This window comes from Pongo abelii, chromosome 4, assembly GCF_028885655.2.
Source record: "Pongo abelii isolate AG06213 chromosome 4, NHGRI_mPonAbe1-v2.0_pri, whole genome shotgun sequence".
NCBI classification, from domain to species: Eukaryota; Metazoa; Chordata; class Mammalia; order Primates; family Hominidae; genus Pongo; species Pongo abelii.
The window spans coordinates 73513795-73537195 of NC_071989.2; the positions used below are offsets into that span (position 1 = coordinate 73513795).

General features: G+C 36.0%; 1 protein-coding gene across 9 annotated transcripts in view; it reads left to right on the forward strand.

Moving 5' to 3' along the window:
* RNF180 (ring finger protein 180) overlaps nucleotides 1-23401 on the forward strand; it is a 217007-nt gene that overhangs the window by 178059 nt on the left and 15547 nt on the right. For 2 of the 9 annotated variants that reach the window (XM_054555061.2, XM_063723882.1), the window contains exon 8: nucleotides 5050-5480. In XM_054555061.2, the coding sequence (XP_054411036.1) occupies nucleotides 5050-5135 (86 nt within the window). In that variant the 3' untranslated portion in view covers nucleotides 5136-5480. 9 annotated transcript variants of the gene reach the window in all.

The window sequence follows — 23401 nt, forward strand, 5'->3', positions numbered from 1 at the left end:
TAAAAGTAACTTCCTCCTGTCTCAGAAATATTAGGGGAAACATATTTCTGTATTAATCAATTTTAAATAAGGATTTTGCTAAGTATCTCCTTGCTGAAAACTACAGATGTACAAATGAAGAAAATGAAGATTATATAATAAGAGCAAATCCGAAGACTCACGACTAAATTGACTTTGCCATGCTATCACTGTTTAGTACATAGATAATGAAAATATGTCTCAAAAGTATCAGATTTGACAAAGTCATATTTATGGCAGCGGCAGCCCATCTGGAACAGCTGCTACTATGAAGCCAACTGCAGTCGGGGAGGCACAGCCAGGGCTGCACACTCCACAGAGCTGGCAGGAGCCAGGAACAGGCAGGAGCCCTGCCCCTTTCCAAGTTAGCGGGGTGGGAGCCCTGCCCACCCAGGCAAAGTTGCAGCCGCCCAGCCATGGCTGCGGACCCGGACATCCCTGTACTCTCGGGGACTGGGGAAGCCCCCTTGCCCCTGCAGGCTCAGAAATGCCTACTCCTGCTGCCTGGCCTCTCCATGCTCCTAGCACCCACTCCAATTTCACAGCAAAGTTGAGGCCAAGCCCAGGCACTGTCGCAACCCAGCCAAGTGTGCACACTCTCAGGGCAGTCCTGACATGCCAGCCCCCTGCTGCCTTGGCCCACTTCAAACTTTGGGTGCTGACAAGCCTGGGAGGAAGGCTGAGGGGGGCTGAGGGCAGCTCAGTGCAACATACATGCACCCCTTGGCAAGAATAGCTTGGGCACTGTGGATGGCAGGTTGATGGTGGCAGGAGGCAGACAGGCTCCTGGGCAGAAAGGGGACAGGTCCCTGGTAAAGCCCCACCTTCTTCAAACCTGAAGACTGGGGGCTGGGCTGTCAGTTCTGTGGACCAGAGTGAGAACTTACAGTGCTTTTTCCAGGCCTGCCTATGGCCACCCATGAACCAGTCAGCATGTACTTCCTCCCCTCTTTAGCCCATAAAAACCCTGGACTCAGCCAGACTCAGGCAGACAGTGGGACAACCTACCTGCCAGTACGACCTGTGAGTCTCCTCTCCACTGAGGGCTTTAGAGACAGCGGGACAACCTGCCTGTGGATAGGAGATACCCACTGCAGGTCTCCTGAGAACTGTTCTGCCACTCAATGAAGCTCCTCTCCACCTTGCTTACCCTCCAGTTGTCTGCGTACCTCATTCCTCCTGAATGTGGGACAAGAACTCGGGACCTGCTGAGTGGCAGGACTAAAAGAACTGTAACACAATAAGGGCTGAAACACACCCCCGCCCCATGCGGGCGACAAGACAAGAAGAGCTGCAGCCCTTTGCAGAGCCCAGATGTAGAGATCCCTGAGCCAGGGCTGTGACAACCCTCCTTGGGGTTCTGCAGTTCCTGGAGTCTCCAAGCTTCCAGGCACCACTGCATTTACCTCGTCCTGACTCGGGTGCCCACAGCAGAAGCCACATGAAGTATATCTTATCCAGCCACAGCCTCACACAGAGCCAGCACCTGGAGCTCCCTGCCCCGTCACAGCAGCCAGCATGCCTGGCTGTGCACAGTGGCTGGACCTCACGCTTGCTCAACCACACACCCCTTGCCATTCTGCACCTGGCTTGCACTTGGCAGATGTGGGATCTGAGCCAGTAGTAAGAGCCAAGCACAGCCTGCCAGGCCAAGTGGGTGGAACTAGCCCAGCAGGCACAAGCAATACTGAGGCAGAAGATGCCGTCAGCTACAGAGGTTTCTGGCTGAAGTGACACCCTAGGGATCCTGTGACAATAGTTAACAGAAGCACTAGTACTCTGTATAAAGATTTCTAATAATGCATTCATTAGCAGAAGCTAAATTTAGTTTTAATATTCTAGATTCCTAATAATGCATTCATTGGCAGAAGCTAAATTTATTTAGTTTTAATATTTTATAGTTGTCCCACAAGTTTAAAACAAATAGAAAGTAACAGAGCCTTGGTGTCAGGGTGTCTTAGAGATGTGCGGTGGTCAAGGAATACCAATTTCTGGCTTTAGGTCTAAGTATCAACATGACTTCAGAGGTATCATAGGATCTCTTTTTTGATCTGTAAAATAGGAATAATTATGTCTTCCCCACCTAATACAGTAGTAAAGATTAAATGGGCTAATGTGAAAGTACATTGTAAATTATAACTAATTTGACTATAAAAATATAAGGAATGAAGGTAATGCAATATCTAATACCTTTTTCTGCTTTGGGAATTTGTTACTGTATGAACATACAATATGGACATAAAATATAATTTCATCTTTTATGAAACCATAGTTTATCAGAGCATGAACTACTGTGCAGTTTTCATTATTTAACAATTATGACATTACGGGACCTGGTAGAAAAGTCCAGATATGAGGAACTGTGATCTTCACGGAACAGGAGGAACTTCTGCATAAGACCAACAAAATCAGTACAGCTACTACCTACACCAAAAGGAGGTTGGTCTTCTGCGTAAGACCAACAAGATCAGTACAGTACTACCTACACCAAAAGGAGATAGAAGCAGAGCCCCTGTGATTGTGGCAAAAGAGAAATTGGTGCATGAAATTGGTACTCTCAAAGTAACATAAGAATATGACTTTACACAGTGATTTGAATGAAGAAAATAGTTTAAGGGCATTATATAAGCACATACTACTTTATAGAAGTGGTCAGTAACTAAAAATTTAGTATCTAGAGATTTGGTATAGATAGGTTTTATTTTTTATTTTTTACTCATTTATTTTATTTTTTTGAGACAAAGTCTGGCTCTGTCACCCAGGCTGGAGTGTAGTGACGCAATCTCAGCTCAATACAACCTCTGCCTCCTGGGTTCAAGCAGTTCTCCTGCCTGAGCCTCCCAAGTAGCTGGGATTACAGGTGCGTGCTACCATGCCAAGCTTTTTAGTAGAGAAGGAGTTTCGTCATGTTGGCCAGGCTGGTCTTGAATAATGAATGACCTCAGGTGATCCACCCACATTGGCCTCCCAAAGTGCTGGGATTATAGGCGTGAGCCACTGTTCCCGGCCATAGATAGGTTTTAAATAGGTCACATTTAGCCCCCAAAATATGAAATCAAATATAAGAAAATGAGTCTTAAAGGATTTCATACCAAAGAAAAGTAAGTTTATTATTTTAAGAGTGTTCTTCAAAACAGTCCCTTGTATTCTACCTTCTGTGCTATACCCAAAGTTCTAAGAGAATGGAGTACCTTCTGGATAACTCCACACTTTCCCTTGTCTTTTTGTATTCTGAGGTAGTACAGAAGCTAGAATTTAAAGCAGTTGCTTCTTTGTGATTTCATCTTACTTGTCTTCCCCATAGGAGTTCCAAATAATTTTTTCAGTGTGTGTTTATGGAGGAGGTTCAAAGTAGCATTATTACACCACCCAACATAAGAAATATATATATTCTATCAGGAACTCAGCTGAGCTGGGAAAGAGCTGAGTTATCAGGTGTCTGGAGTAGCCGATTAAAATATAAAGCTAAAAATGAAGGAGTTAAGCCTTTAATCATTTACTGCAATAGTATAACCAAGAGTCTAAAACCAGAGGAAATGCTGTCTCCTCCTGTTCAATTATCTCATGCAATAGTGCACACTGGTCCAGGGCCACATAGAGCAGGGCAGAAGTAAGAATTTGCTCACTGTTGAGAATGTCCCAAACAAAAGGCTCCAGCAGTTTTTCAGACCCTGAGGTCAGGAAGAGTGGCAAAGAGGAAAGGCTAGGAGTGGGAAAGCAATGGGCACTGAGTCAGAGTGGAGAAAAGTGTTTCCCCCTCCAACCTCCATAAGAAAGCCTTTGTAGAGGCACAGAAGGACCTCTGCCCAAGCCCTCAGATAGATATACGTAGTAATGAAGGTGCTGGGAATATGAATATAAATATATGAAAGTATATATGCAGCCAGGGGAGCCAGAGAACTTGACTGCAGCTCCCTTCAGAGATTGTAATGCACTGGTTGTATAACAAATCTGGCTTTTTCCCATGAATCTTGCCAGATAAAGCCTTTGTAATGGTCTGTTGAGGCCTGAAAAAAAAATCACACGTAGGATTTTAATCAGGAACTGTACTCCTCAATTACCAATATTATTGAAGCACCTTCTGTAGTTCTACTTTGTTTACCCTGATTCCCCTGAATTTTGTATTTATCATTTCTTTGTATAAGTATACATATGTATACTTAATCATGTTAGTTAATTTTGCTTGTCTTTTGACTTTTATAATGGTAGCAATGTATATATTCTGCTTTGCTTTGTCATTCAATATGTTTCTCAAATCCATTTCAGTAAGTGTGGCCACATTCTTTTTACTACTACACTGTAGCCAATTATGTGAAAATGCCTTAACCCAACTTATCCATTCTCTTGTTGATGAACAATTGAGTGGTCCAATTTTTATTATAAACAGTGTTTCTATAAACACTCCTGTGATGTCTCCTGGAGCATAAGAGTTACTCTAGAATAAATGCCAGGTAGAAACTGGCTGGGTCATACGAAAAGCACATCTTTAACTTCATAACCTACCCAAAACCGTTTTCCTAAATGGCTGTGATGATTTATCACCAGCTTTGTCTACCACATTTGGTATTTTCAGTCTTTTAGACTTTACTGATTTGATAGGTATAAAATGATATCTCATTGGGGTTTTAATTTCCATTACTGTGATTATTGATGGGGGTTGAACATAGCTTTATATGTGTATTGATCATTAAATTTCTTCATCTGTGAAATGCTTTTTAACGATTTCCTGTTGGTTGTATTTTTTTGTTGTTTGACAGTGTTAAAATATTTTCTAGTGACTTTTTTTCTGTTGGTTATATGAATGGCAGCTATTGTCTCCCAGTTTGTGGGTTCTTTTTACTTTGATATATTTTAATGAATTGTAATTCTTCAATTTCTTCACCATCTTTCTGGTGTGTACTTGCTTAAGAAATTCTTCTCTTTCCCCAAGGTCATAAAGATATTTTCTTATGTATTTTTCAAATAATTTTAAAGATCTTTGAAACTGATTTGTGTTAATATTTTTTTTATTTCTTTCTTTCTTTGTTGTAGGTAGAGACCCAGTTTCTTTGGATTTTTTTTCCTACCACCATTTGTTGAAAATAATGTATTATTTCCTCACTGATCTACAGTACTAATCTGTCATATTTTAATTTCCACACTTGAGTCTGTTTTGAGGTCTTTGAGTCCATTGATATAATTTTTTATTCCTATAGCAATACCATACTGTTTCAGTCACTAAAAACTTAATAAGTTTTGATATCCCCCCTTCCAATTTGTTTTGCTGCAAGAGTGTCTTGGCCATTTTTTGGCCCTTTGCTCTTCCATATAAATTTGTAAATCATCTGGTCAAGCTGCATGAAAATCAATTTGGGGAGTATTGATACCTTAGAGTAAAAGTTCTTCTATCAATGTGGTTTATCTCTTCATTTGTTTAGACTCCTTTGATGTCCTATAATAAAGTTTTATAATGTTTTTATAAATATCTTGCACATCTTTTGGCTAGATTTATTCCCATGCACTTGCTGTGTTGTCCTCTTCTCTCCTTTTTTGAAACTTCCGTGCAGAAAAATTGTCCCAGTCACACTTAATTTATGGCATACCATCATCACTGTTTCACATACTCATTTGTTTTCTTTTTATCCCCTTATCCTTCTACTTCACTCTCATCCCATAGCCAACCATTATATTGGGTTTACTTAATGTGTGTCATTTTGTGTTCTTATAGAATGTATATTGTTTCTGTGCATATATTTTTAATTTATGAAAATGGTCTTGTATATTGCATTGTTTCTTTTTCACCTAGCACTGGCCTTTAGATCCATCCAAGTGGCTATGCGTACCTCTAATCTGTGACTTCTAATTAATGCTCTACTAAGGTGTGCATTTACCATATTTTGTCTATCTATTCACTGTCTAGAATACTTCCAACTCTCTGCCACAATAAATAACACTCTAATGAATATCCTACTGTGGACTGTGAATATCTATTTGGTATATAGGCTCCAAAGCAGAATGTCTGGGTCATAGGATATGAGTATGCTTGATTAAATATTGCCAACAGTTCTCCCAAATGACTAGCCTAGACACCTATTATCAGTGTGTAAGGTTGGGAAAAATTAGCACTATGGAAAATGTTGACAGGGAATGAGAATTAGAAACCCTCGTTTTAATTTACATTCATCTGATAATAGTTTAAGGTCATTTTAAATACTTATTAGCCTTTCAGATGTCTCTTTTGTAATTACTTTGATTATTTTACTATGGAGGTTTCTGCCCTTATTGGTTTTGTAAAATTTCTTTTATATTCTAGATATAATTTTTCATTTACTTTAGACATTACAAATTTCTTCTGCCATTTTTATCATCTACATATTGTTTGTCCATGGTATCTTTCATTGTAAGGAATTCTTAACTTTGATATAATTAAATGTTTTTCGCTTTGTGTCTTAAATTTTTATTTAGGTTCTTCCCTATTCCCAGACCACAGAGGTTTTCACTTTGAATTTTTTTTTTTTTTTTTTTTGAGACAAGGTCTCACTCCGCTATCCAGGCTGGAGTGCAGTGGTATGATCTGCAGCCTCAACCTTCCAGTTCAGGCAATTCTCCCACCTCAGACTCCTGAATAGCTGGGACTACAGGAGCACACCACCATGCCTGGCTGATTTTGTATTTTTTTGTAGACACAGGGTCTCACTATGTTGCCTAGGCTGGTCTTGAACTCTTAGCTCAAGCAATCCTCCTCCCTCAGCCTCCCAAAGTGCTAGGATTACAGGCATGAGCCACCATGCCAAGCCTCACTTAGATTTTTTTAAACATTTATTTTGTAGTTTTACTTTTTCGGTCTTTATCTAGAATCTTCCCCTTATATTTTGTTACAAAGGGTTCAACATCTGTCTTTTTTCATATAATAGCCTACTTTTCTGAATATTATACAATCTTGCTGAGATTTTTATATGGTTTCCTATTGTTGTCTAGAAATATATTGATATTGGTATGTTGATATCATATTTAACAACCTTATGAAATTGTCTTATTAAGTCTAATTATTTATAAGGTTTTTGTGGCTTTCAGTGAAGACAATATTAAATAAGGACAGTTTTATATCTTTCAATTTAATCCATATGCTTTTTTCTCTTTGCACTTGCCAGACTTTCTGAGCTAGGACTTCTATTTGATTTTGAATGGAAAAAGTAATCATAGCATCCCTGATTTTAAAAGGAATGCTTTTGGCCGGGCGCGGTGGCTCACACCTGTAATCCCAACACTTTGGGAGGCCGAGGCAGGCGGATCACGAGGTCAGGAGATCGAGACCATCCTGGCTAACACGGTGAAACCCCGTCTCTACTAAAAATACAAAAAAATTAGCCTGGCATGGTGGCGGGTGGCGGGTGCCTGTAGTCCCAGCTACTCAGGAGGCTGAGGCAGGAGAATGGCATGAATCCGGGAGGCAGAGCTTGCAGTGAGTGGAGATCGCGCCACTGCACTCCAGCCTGGGCGACAAGGCGAGACTCCGTCTCAAAAAAAAAGAAAAGTAATGCTTTTAATATTTACAAATAGGCATAATTGTTGCTCTGTATTCTTGGTAAGTACCCTTCATCAGGTTTTAAGAATGTTCTCATCTGTTCCTAATTTCTAATACCTGTAGTTTTTCTTGGAGTTTAATTTTGTGAATGTTTTTTCAGCATTTCTTGAAATGATCATATGGCTTTACTTTCTCAATTTGTTAATGCACTGAATCATATTAATAGATTGTAATTGATGTTCTAATGTTAGGACATTAGAACACTGCTAGATTTGGTTTGCTAATATTTTGTTTCAGAATTTTACTTATTTATGAGTAAAATTGTATTTATTTTTTATACTGTTTTGTCAATTTCTTCCTAAGTTTATATATCATTTTGCTGAGAATTTTTTTTGTTACAAATTTGTTGGCCTTTGTTTATAATATTTTAATCTCTCTTGTTTATCTAGTTATGCTGTTTGAATTCTGATTATCTACTCATTTTTCTGTGATGTTGCTGAGTATTTGTCAATTTTATTATTCCATTTAAATTACCAAATTTGAGAATTGACTATTGTATCTTTGTTTTTATACATTCATTTCTGCTCTTTATTAAATCCTTTCTGTTACTGTGTTTGGATTTATTTTGTTATTTTTATACCATATTAAGGTGACTTTCTAAGTCAATTTGCATCCTTTTTACTTTCTTTAAATTATTACTTAAGGCTATAAATTTCCCTTTCATCACCTGTAGTATTTTTTATTCTTCATTTCTAATTATTTTTTTATAATAAACCACACAATCACATACTGGTTGGATCATCTTGATTAAAAATAACAATTGTACAAAATCAGGGTTGTATTGGAAAATTAGCATCTGTGATTTCAAGTTATACCACACTATTTCGTATAAGATGCCATCTATGCAACATTAATAGGTTCCCTAAGAAATTTACTTCTCAGCTTGGTTTTCATGGTTGGTAGATGGAAGTAAGGTGGAAAGGGGGATCTTATGGGAAAAAAATAGACATTCCCATAAATGCCTTTGGCTCCACAAAATTAGTGGGGTTTTTTTCACACACACACAAAATTGCGAAGACAAACAGTTATAGATTTTCCAACCAAAGAAGCTTGTATAAAAGCTTGAACTCAGGCATAAAACTAGCTAATACTTGTCCTTTTCACCCTGTGAAGTGTCTTAGATAATTAATAAGTAAGCAGACATGTTTTAAATTTTTTTCTTACAAATACATATTTCATGTATTAATACATAAAATGGGTAATAAGAAAAGGAATGGAAATAATCTAGATAAATGTGAGCTAGCACTTTTTAATCTCTTATCAGATACTAGTTGCACTGATGACTCTGTCAATTGTAATTCCTTTCCCTGAAATACCTACCATTTCCAGGCATTTAATCCTCAGTTTATTTGAACAGTATCTAACTAATATATGGTTTCCATCTATGCTATGTTAATTTATTCCCTGAGAAACCATTCATATATATAATTACATGCATATGTATACGCACATACATACACAAAGCAATGTAGCAAAGAGGTTTCGCTAAAACATTTTTGCAAAAAGTTCTACATTGCTGAGTTTCTTTTCTAAACATACTCAAGTCAAAGGAATTTTTAACAAGAATTAAAAATTCCATGTCTTAATTTTACTCACTGTAAAACATGCAGCTGAAATGTAGGTGTCTGATATATATTTATGACAATCCATCCATTTTTCATGAAAGCCTGGAGAATTATTTTATTTGGTCATTAGTTTGCCTGAAGGTGTTAGATTGGTGCTGCAAGTTTAAACATGCTCAGTATAAATCAAAGAACTCCACATGGAAAAGAATGATTATCTCTAATAGGAAACAAAACAGTACATGCTCACACAGCATGAGTGTGAATATAACCCAGAAATCCACCTTCTCAGAAAGTTGGAGGTAAGTCAGAGAAAATTTAAAGTATGCTGTAGACCTGGGGCTGCCTTGGAGCCAAAAGGTACATTAACCCTTACATTTCCTCTGAAACTGGAACGATTTTGTTCACAAGATAATTTTTTGAAAAGGCCTGCAAATTCTGAACTTATCCTTTTTAGTTTGGCAGAATCAGGTTCTATTTTTGTTACACGGTTTACTTATGAGTTTAGAATTTCAGAAGCCTTTTGCTTCTATATTAAGTTTATGACCCAAATGACTTATAATGCAAATTGTACATTTTGTTCAACTATCACCACTTCATAACTTATTTTTAAAATTATGAGCAGTGTTTCATTCTCTCCTTTCCTCCCTCCCTCTTCCTTTACCTCCTTCCCTCTCCCTTTACCTACTCTTTCCCTCTGACTCTTCCTTTTGCGCACACACTCAGCAATTTTTATTCTTTTCATTATTTCACATATATAGAACTTGCTTGTTAATTCCATATGAAATTGGTTGTTGGTGGGATATGATGCCTTCATTTTAAAACACTTGCATTTCTAAAAGTGCACATGTATGCTTGTGCATTAAAAATTCAACCAGTCAACCACAAGACTTCTGAAATTAGCACAAGAAATAAATTCTCCTGGTGTGAAAGGGTGGTGGCCACGTAGTCCTGACCTTGGCCCAGAGCTCACAGTTGTAATAATGTGTCCCAAAATAATGCTTTACCTAACTACCCTGCAGAATAAATGACACCAAGTAAAAGTGTTCAAAGATAAGATGACTGATACTGGATTATTTTAACCTTTGAGAAGAAAGGGCAGAAAGGAAGTGAAGGAGCTCAGTATAGCTCTTAACTCAAACTGGACTGTCGATATCAATAAATGGTATCATTTAATTAAAAAAAAGATTTCAGAAATGTTCAAGTGTTCTAAACTTTGATCACTGTGTGACTACCTTGTTGGGGCCATGGGCAATATATGTACTTATTGTGAATCATTCTGGGAAACTGTGGTCAGTCTGGTATAGAATATGAAGATTCAGTATGTAGGCCTTAAGTGAGATGATGGAAAACCTACTCCATTTCCGCGAGACCCCATGGTAGGTTTAGGTTTATCCTATTCTACAATCATGAAGAGTAGAGTACTCTTGGGGGTGATGGTGGATACTCACTCCTGGGACACAGAGGTGAGCAAGGAGTACAAAGGTATCCTGAGGATGAATCCATGTCTGTGCAATGGCTGCAGGTTATTCTTGATGTTGCGTCATACCTTTTATCCCAAATGATCAAAAATGTTACGAAAAGTTATAGCAGATCTGATCTATACAACATTTGAGATACAGTGGCAAAAGGGAGCTCAGGGCTGTCCTCTTCTGCTTCAACACTAGAAGAGTAGAAATCTCATTTGATCAACAGCAGCAAAGATGGAAATGGCAGATCAGGAGGCCAGATTAGAGGGATAAATGTGACCTGATTCTGAGTACAACGAGAAAACAACCACAGAACCCTGAGAAAGAGCAGGGACAGATATAAGTCAAGTATATTATTTCTGGCAACAACAGGAGTGGGAATTTCTGCTTCTGAGTAGGATATAGTAAGTGGTGGCAAGCCATTACTCTCAGTGTTAATAACTGGGGGGAAATTATAAGTTAAAAAAATCATATTTACAAATAAATTTGAGATATATGGAATTGAAGACTAGGTGAATTAAAACTCCAGTATGATCAGAGCCCCCTAGGAAAGCTAATATTGCCAGCTCTTTGCTTTACTGGGAGTATTTTCTGAGTCTGAGGATTAGTCTAGCCATGGGCAGAGGACTCTATGAGGGGGAATAGAAATCAGAAGTTTTGATAACCGTAGAGACTGACATGTCAGATTGGAAGAGTATTCCAAACATACAGCCGATTTTCTACATGAGACATTTGCTGAGAGCTTTGGGAGTAAAAAAGGCTTAAAAAGTTGGCTTAAAAAGACAGAATGAAATCTCTTGTAGTCTCAGAGTTTAGGAATCAAGTTATCCTACAGGGAGGGACCTATAACAGATACATAGTAAGAATCCTCCTTAAGATATATCTCATATTTTAAACCTATATAGGATGGATGGCTAAAGAGCAACATCCACAACCTCAGAAAAGCACAGCTTTCAGATTAGAAGAGCTAGGGACCTTATAAACTGTTAAGCAAAAAATGCACAGAACCATGCTCTAGTAGGGGGTCCAGACCTGAAAAACAACATACTAAACGCTAAAAATTTTCTGCAGTCCCATTGTGAACTCCATAGTGCTTTGGAGATAAAGTCCCATTAAAGAAATGAGGCAGCAATAAACACAGCATAGGTCATGTGTCCTTAAGACGTTTGAAATTAGATTGAGTATAATGAAAGTACAACCTAACTTCAAACCCAACCCTGCTTATTAATTGTTAGACTGAGGGGATGAGTCTGTCACTCTATCTGCCTGACAAAAGAAAGGTCCTGTCCTCTCTGGAGGGAGATATCAACTTCAGTCTCCATGGATCTTTCATACAATAAAAAATTATGATATATGCAGAGGGTTAGGAAAATGTGACCAATAATCAAAAAAGAAAGTACAAAATAGAAACACATCTCTTTGATCTAGATGTTGGGGTTAGCAGACTTTAAAATATACAGTAGAAAAAAATGTTAATGAAAATAGAGAAAAAGAATAGATAAAAAGGTAAAAAACTGCCAATAGAAAATAGAAGCTATAAAAAAAAATAAAACAGTCTGGGACTACGAAGTGCAATAGCTGAATTAAGAATGCATGATACGGGTTTAACAGCAGACTATGTGGGATATAATCTGTTGAATATGTGTAATTGGAGACCTGAAGTAACAAGAAGGGAATAGAAAAATATATCTGAAGAGCTAATTGTCAAGAATTTTCCAAAACTGAAGACAGACATCAGTACATATTGATAAATCTCAGCATAGCCTAATTAGGATAAATAGAAAGAAAACCATATCTAGAGACATCATCTAGAGCAGCCAAACTGCTGAAACCCAAATATAAAGAAAAAATCTTAAAAACATGTAGAAAAAAAAGTTACCTTCCAAGAAGCAAGGATGACTGACTTGAACAGAAACACCACAGGACCAAATGGTGGAATAACATCTTTAATGTGCTCATGGAACATTAAAGATGCTATTTAATGGCTTACTGCTAACCAAGAATTCTTTATCCAGCAAAAATATCCTTAAGAAATGAAGGTGAAATAAAGACATTTCAGGTATCCAGTAGACCTACAATACAAGAAAAACTAAAGGTAGCTCTTTAGGGCAAAAGAAAAGGATCCTAGCTGGAAGCACAGAACTTCAGCAAGGAAGAACACCAGAAAGGATAATTATATGGGTAAATATGAATAAGTGTTATTTGTTTATAACAATAATATCTGGTGAGTTTAAACACAGAAAATGAAATATATGACAGTTATTGCAAAAATGGTGAAAGTGGCAAATGGAGTTAAAATGTTGTAAGGTTCTTACATTGTGATAAAAATACTAATTTAGAGTATACAGTCACAAATAAAAGTTGCATACTCACTGGAGTAAACTACTCAAGGAAAAATGAATAAATGTATAAAAAGCTAATAAGGACACTACCTCTCTGGACTTCCTCCCAAAAACCCATAATCCCAGTTGACTCATGGGGAATGTATAATGACTCTAATAATAATGTATTAATATTGGCTAACTAGTTGTGACATGTACTATATTAATGTATTATATTAAGGGAAACTGAGTGTGAAGTATACAGGAACTCTGTACTATCTTTGTAACTTTTCTGTGAATATAAAATTATTCTAAAATAAAACATTTATCAAAAACAGCTAATAAAGAATAGAATAATATAAAAATATTTGGTTGATCCATAAGAAAGCAATAAAAGAAATACAAAAGAATAAAGATCAGATACAACAAATAAAAAATGTAAACATTAAAAATTCATACTAAAATAGATTGGCAGATGGGTTAAGAAAAACAAGAACCAATTATATGTTGTATATGAGAGACGGCATTTAAATATAAAGGCAAAGAAAGGTTGGAAGTATAGAAAATTATATATATGTAAACAGTAATCAAAAGAAAGCAGCTGTGGCTATGTTAATATTAAAAAAATAGACTTTAAGTGAACAGGAATTATTGGAGAAAAAAGGAACATTTCATGGTAATAAAAGAGGCAATTCCATAGGAAAACATAAAACCATGAATTTGTATGCAACTTAAAGTTTCAAAATATGTAAAACAAAAGTTGATAGAATTAAAACAAGAAATAGAAATAAATCTACTATCACACTTGCAGATTTCAACACATCTATCTCAGGAACTGCTAGAAAAAAAGAAGAAAAACACACTTACACAATGATGGTGTACAGGATCCTTCACCTGTGAAGAATAGTGGCTAATCTGAAAGGTTGGGGCTTGTGTTATTAGCAGCGGTCTCTGTGTTCAAAGTCAGTGCTTTGGAGTAGAATTGCCTATTCTTTTCCCCTTCAGTTCTACTTCCTGTACTGTAGCACAGTGGTTGCCTTTCACTTTCTGGACCCAGGAAAGGCCTCTTTTAGCCAATTCACTGTTCTCATTCTCTTCTGCTTGTTACAGGTTAAATAATAGTAACCTGTCATACATTTCTGAATTCTACTTCATCTGTGCAGCTGAGTTGATTGAATAAATGGACTGAGACTTCCAGTCTGTAGGCTTAGTTCTGTGTCTTTATTTATATGGATCCCAAGATGAAGAGTAGAGAAGGGAACAAGAAGCCCCTCCTTCTTCAAGCCAGTTTACCAATAAGCCTTGCATTTGGGGGATTACTAGTGATTGCCTATATTAATAAAATCAGTGTTTTGTTTCTCATTTGGCTAGTGATCCATTCATCAGAATCTAGATAATGCAGTTTGCAAGGTATAACTTAAAAACATAGCCCCCTAAAGGGCTTCTAGCCCACCTCATCATAGAGAATTATCCACCTGAGTTTATGCACCTCCAGCACTCTTCTAATTTAAGAAAGCAATGAGAGCTTTGAAATCAGGGATCCCATACTGCCCAACTCCAGGAAGCACCTTTGGCTTAGTTATGTATGAAGAGTGCCCTCTGGAGCTCTGCAGTGCACAGCAGAAGTGTCCGTATATGGCACTCTATGTCTTATCCTCTTTCCTGGTAAATGGTTTCTACTTAGTTTTGGCTTCTTGATCCTGAGGAAGGCCTCTCCACTGGGAAAGATAACTATCCATAGGGGTATTTCTTGGTCTGTAGGCATAACTTTATCAGGAAATACCATAATAACCCCAACACTGATATAAGAGAAAAATAATGGAGAGATACCCAGTAAATAAAATATATTTAAAATGTATTAATTAAAGATGGATTGAAGAGATGCAGTCTATAGTCTAAGCAATTTCTTAGTGAAATTTTCCACAATGTTCAGATCTAACTGATTTGAAAGCTAGGATTTATCTTTAAACGCTGGGCCACTTCCAATCAACCACACTCATAGCACCTGTCATGACAGATGCAAAAAGGAACACATTATAAACAATTTGCTATTCTTCATGTAAGTTAAGGATTGGATAATTATCTAATATAACTCACATTACTGACCAAAACCTTACTATTATGCCTGAGCCATTATTCTGAATACATGTAAATCTTATAAATTTATTTTAGATCCAAAAAAAATCCTTAAATTTGGAAGGAATTTTTGTTCTGATTTTTTATGTGTGTGAAGTACAATTATATTGGCAGTTAAAATGTTTTTCAAAATGACGTAAAATAACCAGCTTCTAGGAAATTACAGTTTGCAATCATTGATCTTTTTTTTAGGGAAAGTAAAATTTGAATTTCTCAGATTAATTTCAAATCAATCAAATGAGCATTTAGTTTGATGATACTAATAAAGAGGTAAAGAACTTCCAGGAGAGATAACCATCAGCATTCATAATCTTAATCTAAAATTTCAGGAATTGGGCTTCCCCAGATAGAGCAACTACAAAATAAGACCATTATTATGAAACAGAACTTTTCATCTTATCTTGGAAAATTCCGAGGTCCTCAACTCACATTGGCAGACGGAAAAAAATATTCATGAGGTGAGGGAAGATAAGAGCTAAGGTTTGGTTTTGTTTTTTGAAACAAAAATAATTCTGGCTACTAGTTTCTATTCTTCTTTTTTTTTTCTGAGAGAGTTTTGCTCTTGTCACCCAGGCTGTAGTGCAGTAGCACAATCTCGGCTCACTGCAACCTCCGCCTCCCAGGTTCAAGTAATTCTCCTGCCTCAGGCTCCTGAATAGCTGGGATTACAGGTGCCTACCACCATGCCGAGCTAATTTTTGTATTTCTAGTAGAGACGGTTTCATCATGTTGGCCAGGCCAGTCTCAAAGTCCTGACCTCAAGTGATCCACCCGCCTCGGCCTCCCAAAGTGCTGGGATTACGAGCATGAGCCACTGTCCCTGGCCTAGTTTCTGTTCTTTCATATTTATGACCTTGACTAACTCCCAATGCCCAGGCCATGTCCCAGACCAATTAATTCAATATCTCTGGAGATGGTTCTCAAACATCAGTATTATTTAAAGCTCCCCAGATGATAACTATGTGCATCCAAAAAGTCAAGGTTACAATTACACTGCTCTAAAAGGTGATAGGACTTGGGAACATAAGAATAGAATTATGGACTCAGAATGGAAAGGTACCTTGAAAGATTATTTTGTTTATTCTCTGACTTGTTTATTTTCTGCATATCTGAACTATGATGAAGAATGAATTAGTCAGAAGAAATGCAATGTTATAAATAAAAGAGACGAACAGTGTTTGCCTTATACTGAAATAAAGTTAACTCTGGCATATAATGATACTTTAATAGTGCATGGCTATTGTCCATGCACTATTTGTATAGCATATGCAAGTTTGGTTGGAAACTACAGTGCAAATTTAAGAAATCTAAGTAATTGTTCAAACTGGAGTTTAGCCAATATGCTGAGAACAACAGCACCCTGGGGAAATGACAATGGGATCTGTGAGACCACAAAGTGTTTATAGTACTTCAATACTGTATTCAAGGCATTAAATTTATTTGCCTTTTTCTTCCATCTATAAAAAATTACATTCAAAAAAATCTGTAAAAAAAAAGAGGAGTGGTTTAAAATGGATGTCAAGGTAGTCCCAGAAGAGGAAAAGAAATTCCAAAAAGTAAGGTTACAACTATCTGGAGAAGAGGGAAGGGGCAGTTCCAACTTCTTTCTTTTGGGTACTTGAGGAGTATGTTAATGATCTGAAGATAGGCTTAAAAGTATCAGACCTTTTTTGCCAGCTGGTGGAGCTACTACCATGATTTACCATCCCATAACTGTAGCTGCATTTTTCATTGTTGCAGTGCACATGAAGTAGGACTTATTTATTATGACTTAAAATAGATTAATATTAAATGAGATATATACTCATAAATTTCAGCAGCTATTAGAGCATTCATTAAAATAGGATAATATGAAATGTTTTAATATTTACAGATTTATAATTTGCAGTTAAAACCTTGCAAACAACTGAACAGTTTAGAAGTTGAAATCTTTGCCTTTACCAGTATCAGGACTGTGTTATTATTAACAAGAGCAGCTTCAAATGTTATTCACTCAAAAATAAAGTGTTGCAGAAAAACTTCATAACTATGCTGGCAATAAAGTGGTTTTTGTTGGCAAAATCTTACTCTACATACATGTTTTAACTTTGCTAAGATTACATTGTAATAATTCAAGATTTTGTTGAGAAATAATAGATACTACTATTTTATGAACAAGATCATTATTTTGTTAACAATAAAGGTGCTACTCCATTATAGTATCACTTAAAATATGTATCTTATGCATTTCTGGTGCACTGAAATATTGTATAGGTAGCTGGATATAATGCAAGGTTATATATAAATAATAGATTTTATAACATAAATCTAAAAATATTTCATTTTGTTCTATTAGGTTTTTCTTCAATACTACATATAAATATCCTTTTTTTCTAATAGCAAAGAGAGAAAACAATAATACATGCCACAGGTACTGTGTGTTCTTTCGTTACTTTTTTCTGGCCTGAGAAAATTAAAAGCCATAGGATAATTTCTAAAAATATTTCAAAGAGAACTTAGAATTTCAATGACTTGAAAAAACCTTGAGTTCACTGTGAAACTTATTCTTTCAAGTTACTTTATTCTGCATTCCTTAGAGTCCTAAGAATTCACACATAAAGGATAAGTTAATACTCACTTTTAAAAGAGATTATACAAACAACTGGTGGCCATATAGGAGATTTTTCAAGCTAAATCTGATAATACAACTTCCTTTCAAATGAGCACAGATTTTGTTGGAAACACAAGCAGCAGAGCTATCATAGTTGAAGCAATAGTGATTTTTTTTTAATCCTCAAGAGAAAATCTCTCAACCAGATAAAATATTTTTCTAAATCGAATTGTCATTAAATTAATGGAATCTGATGTTTCTGAACAATATTTCCTATTGGGATGATATTTAAAATATTAAGTACTAGTAACAAAATCTATATGTAAGTCTAAAATTATAAAATAGATTTTTTTATTCTCTAAATATTTATGAAACTGATTACCAAGTGATTTATTATTCACCATGTCAAGGAATTTTTACTTGTAGATTTAGAAAGTATAGCATTATTTTGATATTAATATTGCTACTTAAATGATACCTTGTCTGAGACATGATCCAACAAGCAAGGTTCATCCAATAAGCTTGAGTTAAGATTTTAACTACCTGTGAGTCATTTTCTCCTTAATTCCTTGTTTTGTTTCAAAAAGATTGCTAAATAACCTCTAAAGTGTTTCCTAAAAGGACACTTGTTGGTCAATTCTAACCCAACACTGCTTGCTATAGAACTAAACACTGCTGAACATTTAGCATACCTAACCAGAAGTAAATCCCCCCATTTATTACATCAAAAAAGTCCCCTTGTATTTCCAAATGTCTGCCACCACCCTTCCTTGAGAAAAACTGAGGTTACAAATAGACATAAACATTAATTAGGGTTGCTTATTCTTTTAATGCCAAAGAAAGGATTTTGTTGTTGTTGTTAACTTCATTTTTTTTGTATTTTATTGATACTTCTGTTTTAATAAAGTTTTTAATTGCCATTGTAATAATAATAAGACAAGTTCTGACAGGCCAGTCTTCTTTTTTTTTTTTGAGTATTACTTTTTTTTTTATTATACTTTAAGTTCTAGGGTACATGTGCACAACGTGCAGGTTTGTTACATATGTATACATGTGCCATGTTGGTGTGCTACACCCATTAACTCGTCATTTACATTAGGTATATCTCCTAATATGCTATCCCTCCCCCTTTGTCCCCTACCACACCATGACAAGCCCCAGTGTGTGATGCTCCCCTTCCTGTGTCCACGTGTTCTCATTGTTCAATTGCCACCTATGAGTGAGAACATGCAGTGTTTGGTTTTTTCTCCTTGCGGTAGTTTGCTGAGACTGATGGTTTCCAGCTTCATCCATGTCCCTACAAAGGACATGAACTCATCCTTTTTTATGGCTGCATAGTATTCCATGGTGTATATGTGCCACATTTTCTTAATTCAGTCTATCATTGTTGGACATTTGGGTTGGTTCTAAGTCTTTGCTATTGTGAATAGTGCTGCAATAAACATCCGTGTGCATGTGTCTTTATAGCAGCATGATTTATAATCCTTTGGGTATATACTCAGTAATAGGATGGCTGGGTCAAATGGTATTTCTAATTCTAGATCCTTGAGGAATCACCACACTGTCTTCCACAAGGGTTGAACTAGTTTACAGTCCCACCAACAGTGTAAAAGTGTTCCTATTTCTCCACATCCTCTCCAGCACCTGTTGTTTCCTGACTTTTTATGATCACCATTCTAACTGGTGTGAGATGGTATCTCACTGTGGTTTTGATTTGCATTTCTCTGATGGCCAGTGATGATGAGCATTTTTTCATGTGTCTTTTGGCTGCATAAATGTCTTCTTTTGAGAAGTGTCCATATCCTTCGCCCACTTTGTGATGGGGTTGTTTTTTTCTTGTAAATTTGTTTGAGTTCTTTGTAGATTCTTAATATTAGCCCTTTGTCAGATGAGTAGATTGCAAAAATTTTCTCCCATTCTGTAGGTTGCCTGTTCACTCTGATGGTACTTTCTTCTGCTGTGCAGAAGCTCTTGAGTTTAATTAGATCCCATTTGTCAATTTTGGCTTTTGTTGCCATTGCTTTTGGTGTTTTAGACATGAAGTCCTTGCCCATGCCTGTGTCCTCAATGGTATTGCCTAGATTTTCCTCTAGGGTTTTTATGGTTTTAGGTCTAACATTTAAGTCTTTAATCCATCTTGAATTAATTTTTGTATAAGGTGTAAGGAAGGGATCCAGTTTCAGCTTTCTACATATGGCTAGCCAGTTTTCCCAGCGCAATTTATTAAATAGAGAATCTTTCCCCATGTCTTGTTTTTGTCAGGTTTGTCAAAGATCAGATGGTTGTAGATGTGTGGTATTATTTCTGAGGGCTCTGTTCTGTTCCATTCGTCTATATCTCTGTTTTGGTACCAGTACCATGCTGTTTTGGTTACTATAGCCTTGTAGTATAGTTTGAAGTCAGGTAGCGTGATGCCTCCAGCTTTGTTCTTTTGGCTTAGGATTGACTTGGCAGTGCAGGCTCTTTTTTAGTTCCATATGAACCTTAAAGTAGTTTTTTCCAATTCTGTGAAGAAAGTCATTGATAGCTTGATGGGGATGGCATTGAATCTGTAAATTACCTTGGGCAGTATGGCCATTTTCACGATATTGATTCTTCCTATCCATGAGCATGGAATGTTTTCCCATTTGTTTGTGTCCTCTTTTATTTCATTGAGCAGTGGTTTGTAGTTCTCCTTGAAGAGGTCCTTCACATTCCTTATAAGTTGGATTCCTAGGTATTTTATTCTCTTTGAAGCAATTGTGAATGGAGTTCACTCATGATTTGGCTCTCTGTTTGTCTGTTATTGGTGTATAAGAATGCTTGTGATTTTTGCACATTGATTTTGTATCCTGAGACTTTGCTGAAGTTGCTTATCAGCTTAGGGAGATTTTGGGCTGAGATGATGGGGTTTTCTAAATATGCAGTCATGTCATCTGCAAACAGGGACAATTCGACTTCCTCTTTTTCTAATTGAATACCCTTTATTTCTTTCTCCTGCCTGATTGCCCTGGCCAGAACTTCCAACACTATGTTGAATAGGAGTGGTGAAAGAGGGCATCCCTGTCTTGTGCCATTTTTCAAAGGGAATGCTTCCAGCTTTTGCCCATTCAGTATGACATTGGCTGTGGGTTTGTCATAAATAGCTCTTATTATTTTGAGATATGTCCCATCAATACCTAGTTTATTGAGAGTTTTTAGCATGAAGGGCTGTTGAATTTTGTCAAAGGCCTTTTCTGCATCTATTGAGATAATCATGTGGTTTTTGTCTTTGGTTCTGTTTATATGCTGGATTACGTTTATTGATTTGTGTATGTTGAACCAGCCTTGCATCCCAGGAATGAAGCCCACTTGATCATAGTGGATAAGCTTTTTGATGTGCTGCTGGAATCAGTTTGCTAGTATTTTATTGAGGATTTTTGCACCAATGCTCATCAGGGATATTGGTCTAAAATTATCTTTTTTTGTGTCTCTGTCAGGCTTTTATATGAGGATGATGCTGTCCTCATAAAATGAATTAGGAGGATTCCCTCTTTTTCTATTGATTGGAATAGTTTCAGAAGGAATTGTACCAGCTCCTCCTTGTACCTCTGGTAGAATTCTGCTGTGAATCCATCTGGTCCTGGACTTTTTTTTGTTTGTAGGCTATTAATTATTGCCTCAATTTCAGAGCCTGTTATTGGTTCAGTTCAGGGATTCAACTTCTTCCTGGTTTAGTCTTGGGAGGGTGTATGTGTAGAGGAATTTATCCATTTCTTCTAGATTTTCTAGTTTATTTGCAGAGAGGTGTTTATAGTATTCTCTGATGGTAGTTTGTATTTTTGTGGGATCAGTGGTGATATCCCCTTTGTCATTTTTTATTGCATCTATTTGATTCTTCTCTCTTTTCTTCTTTATTAGTCTTGCTAGTGGTCTATCAATTTTGTTGATCTTTTCAAAAAACCTGCTCCTGGATTCATTAATTTTTTGAAGTGTTTTTTCTGTCACTATTTCCTTCAGTTCTGCTCTCATAGTTATTTTTTGCTTTCTGCTAGCTTTTGATATGTTTGCTCTTGCTTCTGTAGTTCTTTTAATTGTGATGTTAGGGTGTCAATTTTAGATCTTTCCTGCTTTCTCTTGTGGGCATTTAGTGCTATAAATTTCCCTCTACAGACTGCTTTAAATGTGTCCCAGAGATTCTGGTATGTCGTGTCTTTGTACTCATTGGTTTCAAAGAACATCTTTATTTCTGCCTTCAAAGAAAGAATTTTAAAGTAAGATATATTTGTGTATTTAGAAAGAATAGATAAAATGATTTTTAAAATAGCTGTCTTCTCAAAAAGCAATTTGTTTGGAATTTTTTGATATAAAATATCAGGCTACTGAAGGAAGATTTTTGAATTTTCTTGAAGTTTGAAATATCTGCAATTCACAGTACTATCATAAATACATAAACAGAAACTGGCTGCAGACTCAGCTCCATCACATATGTAACACATGGCAAATCAACTACACTCAAAGCTAGAGCCTTCTTTTTTTATTTTTAATCTGTAAAATGGGGGAACATATCTATCCTAAATGACTGTTAGTTATGATCTAATACAGTCTGTTCCACAACCTAAATGAGACTCTTTGATGTATTTCCTGACAAAATATAAATTTGTAATATATTACACATTAGGTTAAATTTTAAAGTTAAAATCTCTAGGCTATATTTGCTGTTAAAACTTTACCAATGAATTTAAGTTTTTAATATATAGATATATAGTTATAAATAGACTAATTGGTAATATCTAGTTTATTCTGTATTCCATATTAACAGAAGAAAAAACATTTTCTGTTTATTACAGAAAAACTAAGTTTTGCTTCATTCATGTTGAAAAAGTCCTCAATTTTGAATATAAAATGACTATTAGAAAATGTAATTGAACATAAACTGAATGCTATTAAAGTAAAACAAATAAACAAAAATTAGAGATTGTGTTTACCTCAATCTTGGAAAGCAACCATTCAATCAAAACTAATATCACTAATTGATTGCATAAGTGCTGTTTGCTTATCTTTTTAATAGAAAAATTGCCTTCTGGTATTTATTATATTAATATATGTATTCTGGAAACAAAATAAAAAATAAGTCGTGTTTAGCCTAATTGTGTCCAATTTGAAATCGTATAACATAAACCCAGAATTCATGAATATAAATATAAATGTATGTTATATAACCTAATGACAAGTATTATAGCCCCCATTAACTAAGGAAAAAATTAAAATATGTAAATCTGTGTTTACTTTTGGTATTTAAAGTCATACAAGTTAAAAAGACATCGTATTACCACAAAGTAAGTCTTGATACATTTTAAAAGATTGAAATGATACATAGTATCTTCTCTGACCGCATGGAATGAAGCTAGAAATCCATATAGAAAGAAAACTGAAAAATTCACTAATATGTGGAAATTAAAAACACACTCAACCAACCAATTGGGTCAAAGAAGAAAGCAAAGCACGAGGGAAATTAGAAAATACACTGATATGAATGAAAACAAAAATATGGCACACCGAAAATTTACAGGATCCAGCAACAGTAGTGCTAAAAGGGAATTTTATAGCAGTAAATGCCTCCATTAAAAAAAGAAGAAACTCTCAAGTCAACATAATTTTATACTTTGAACGAGAAAAATGAGCACTCTAAACCCAAAGCTAGCAGAAGGAAGGAAATAATACATGATTAGAATAGGGATTAATGAAATACAGAATAGAAAAATAGAATCAACAAAACCAAA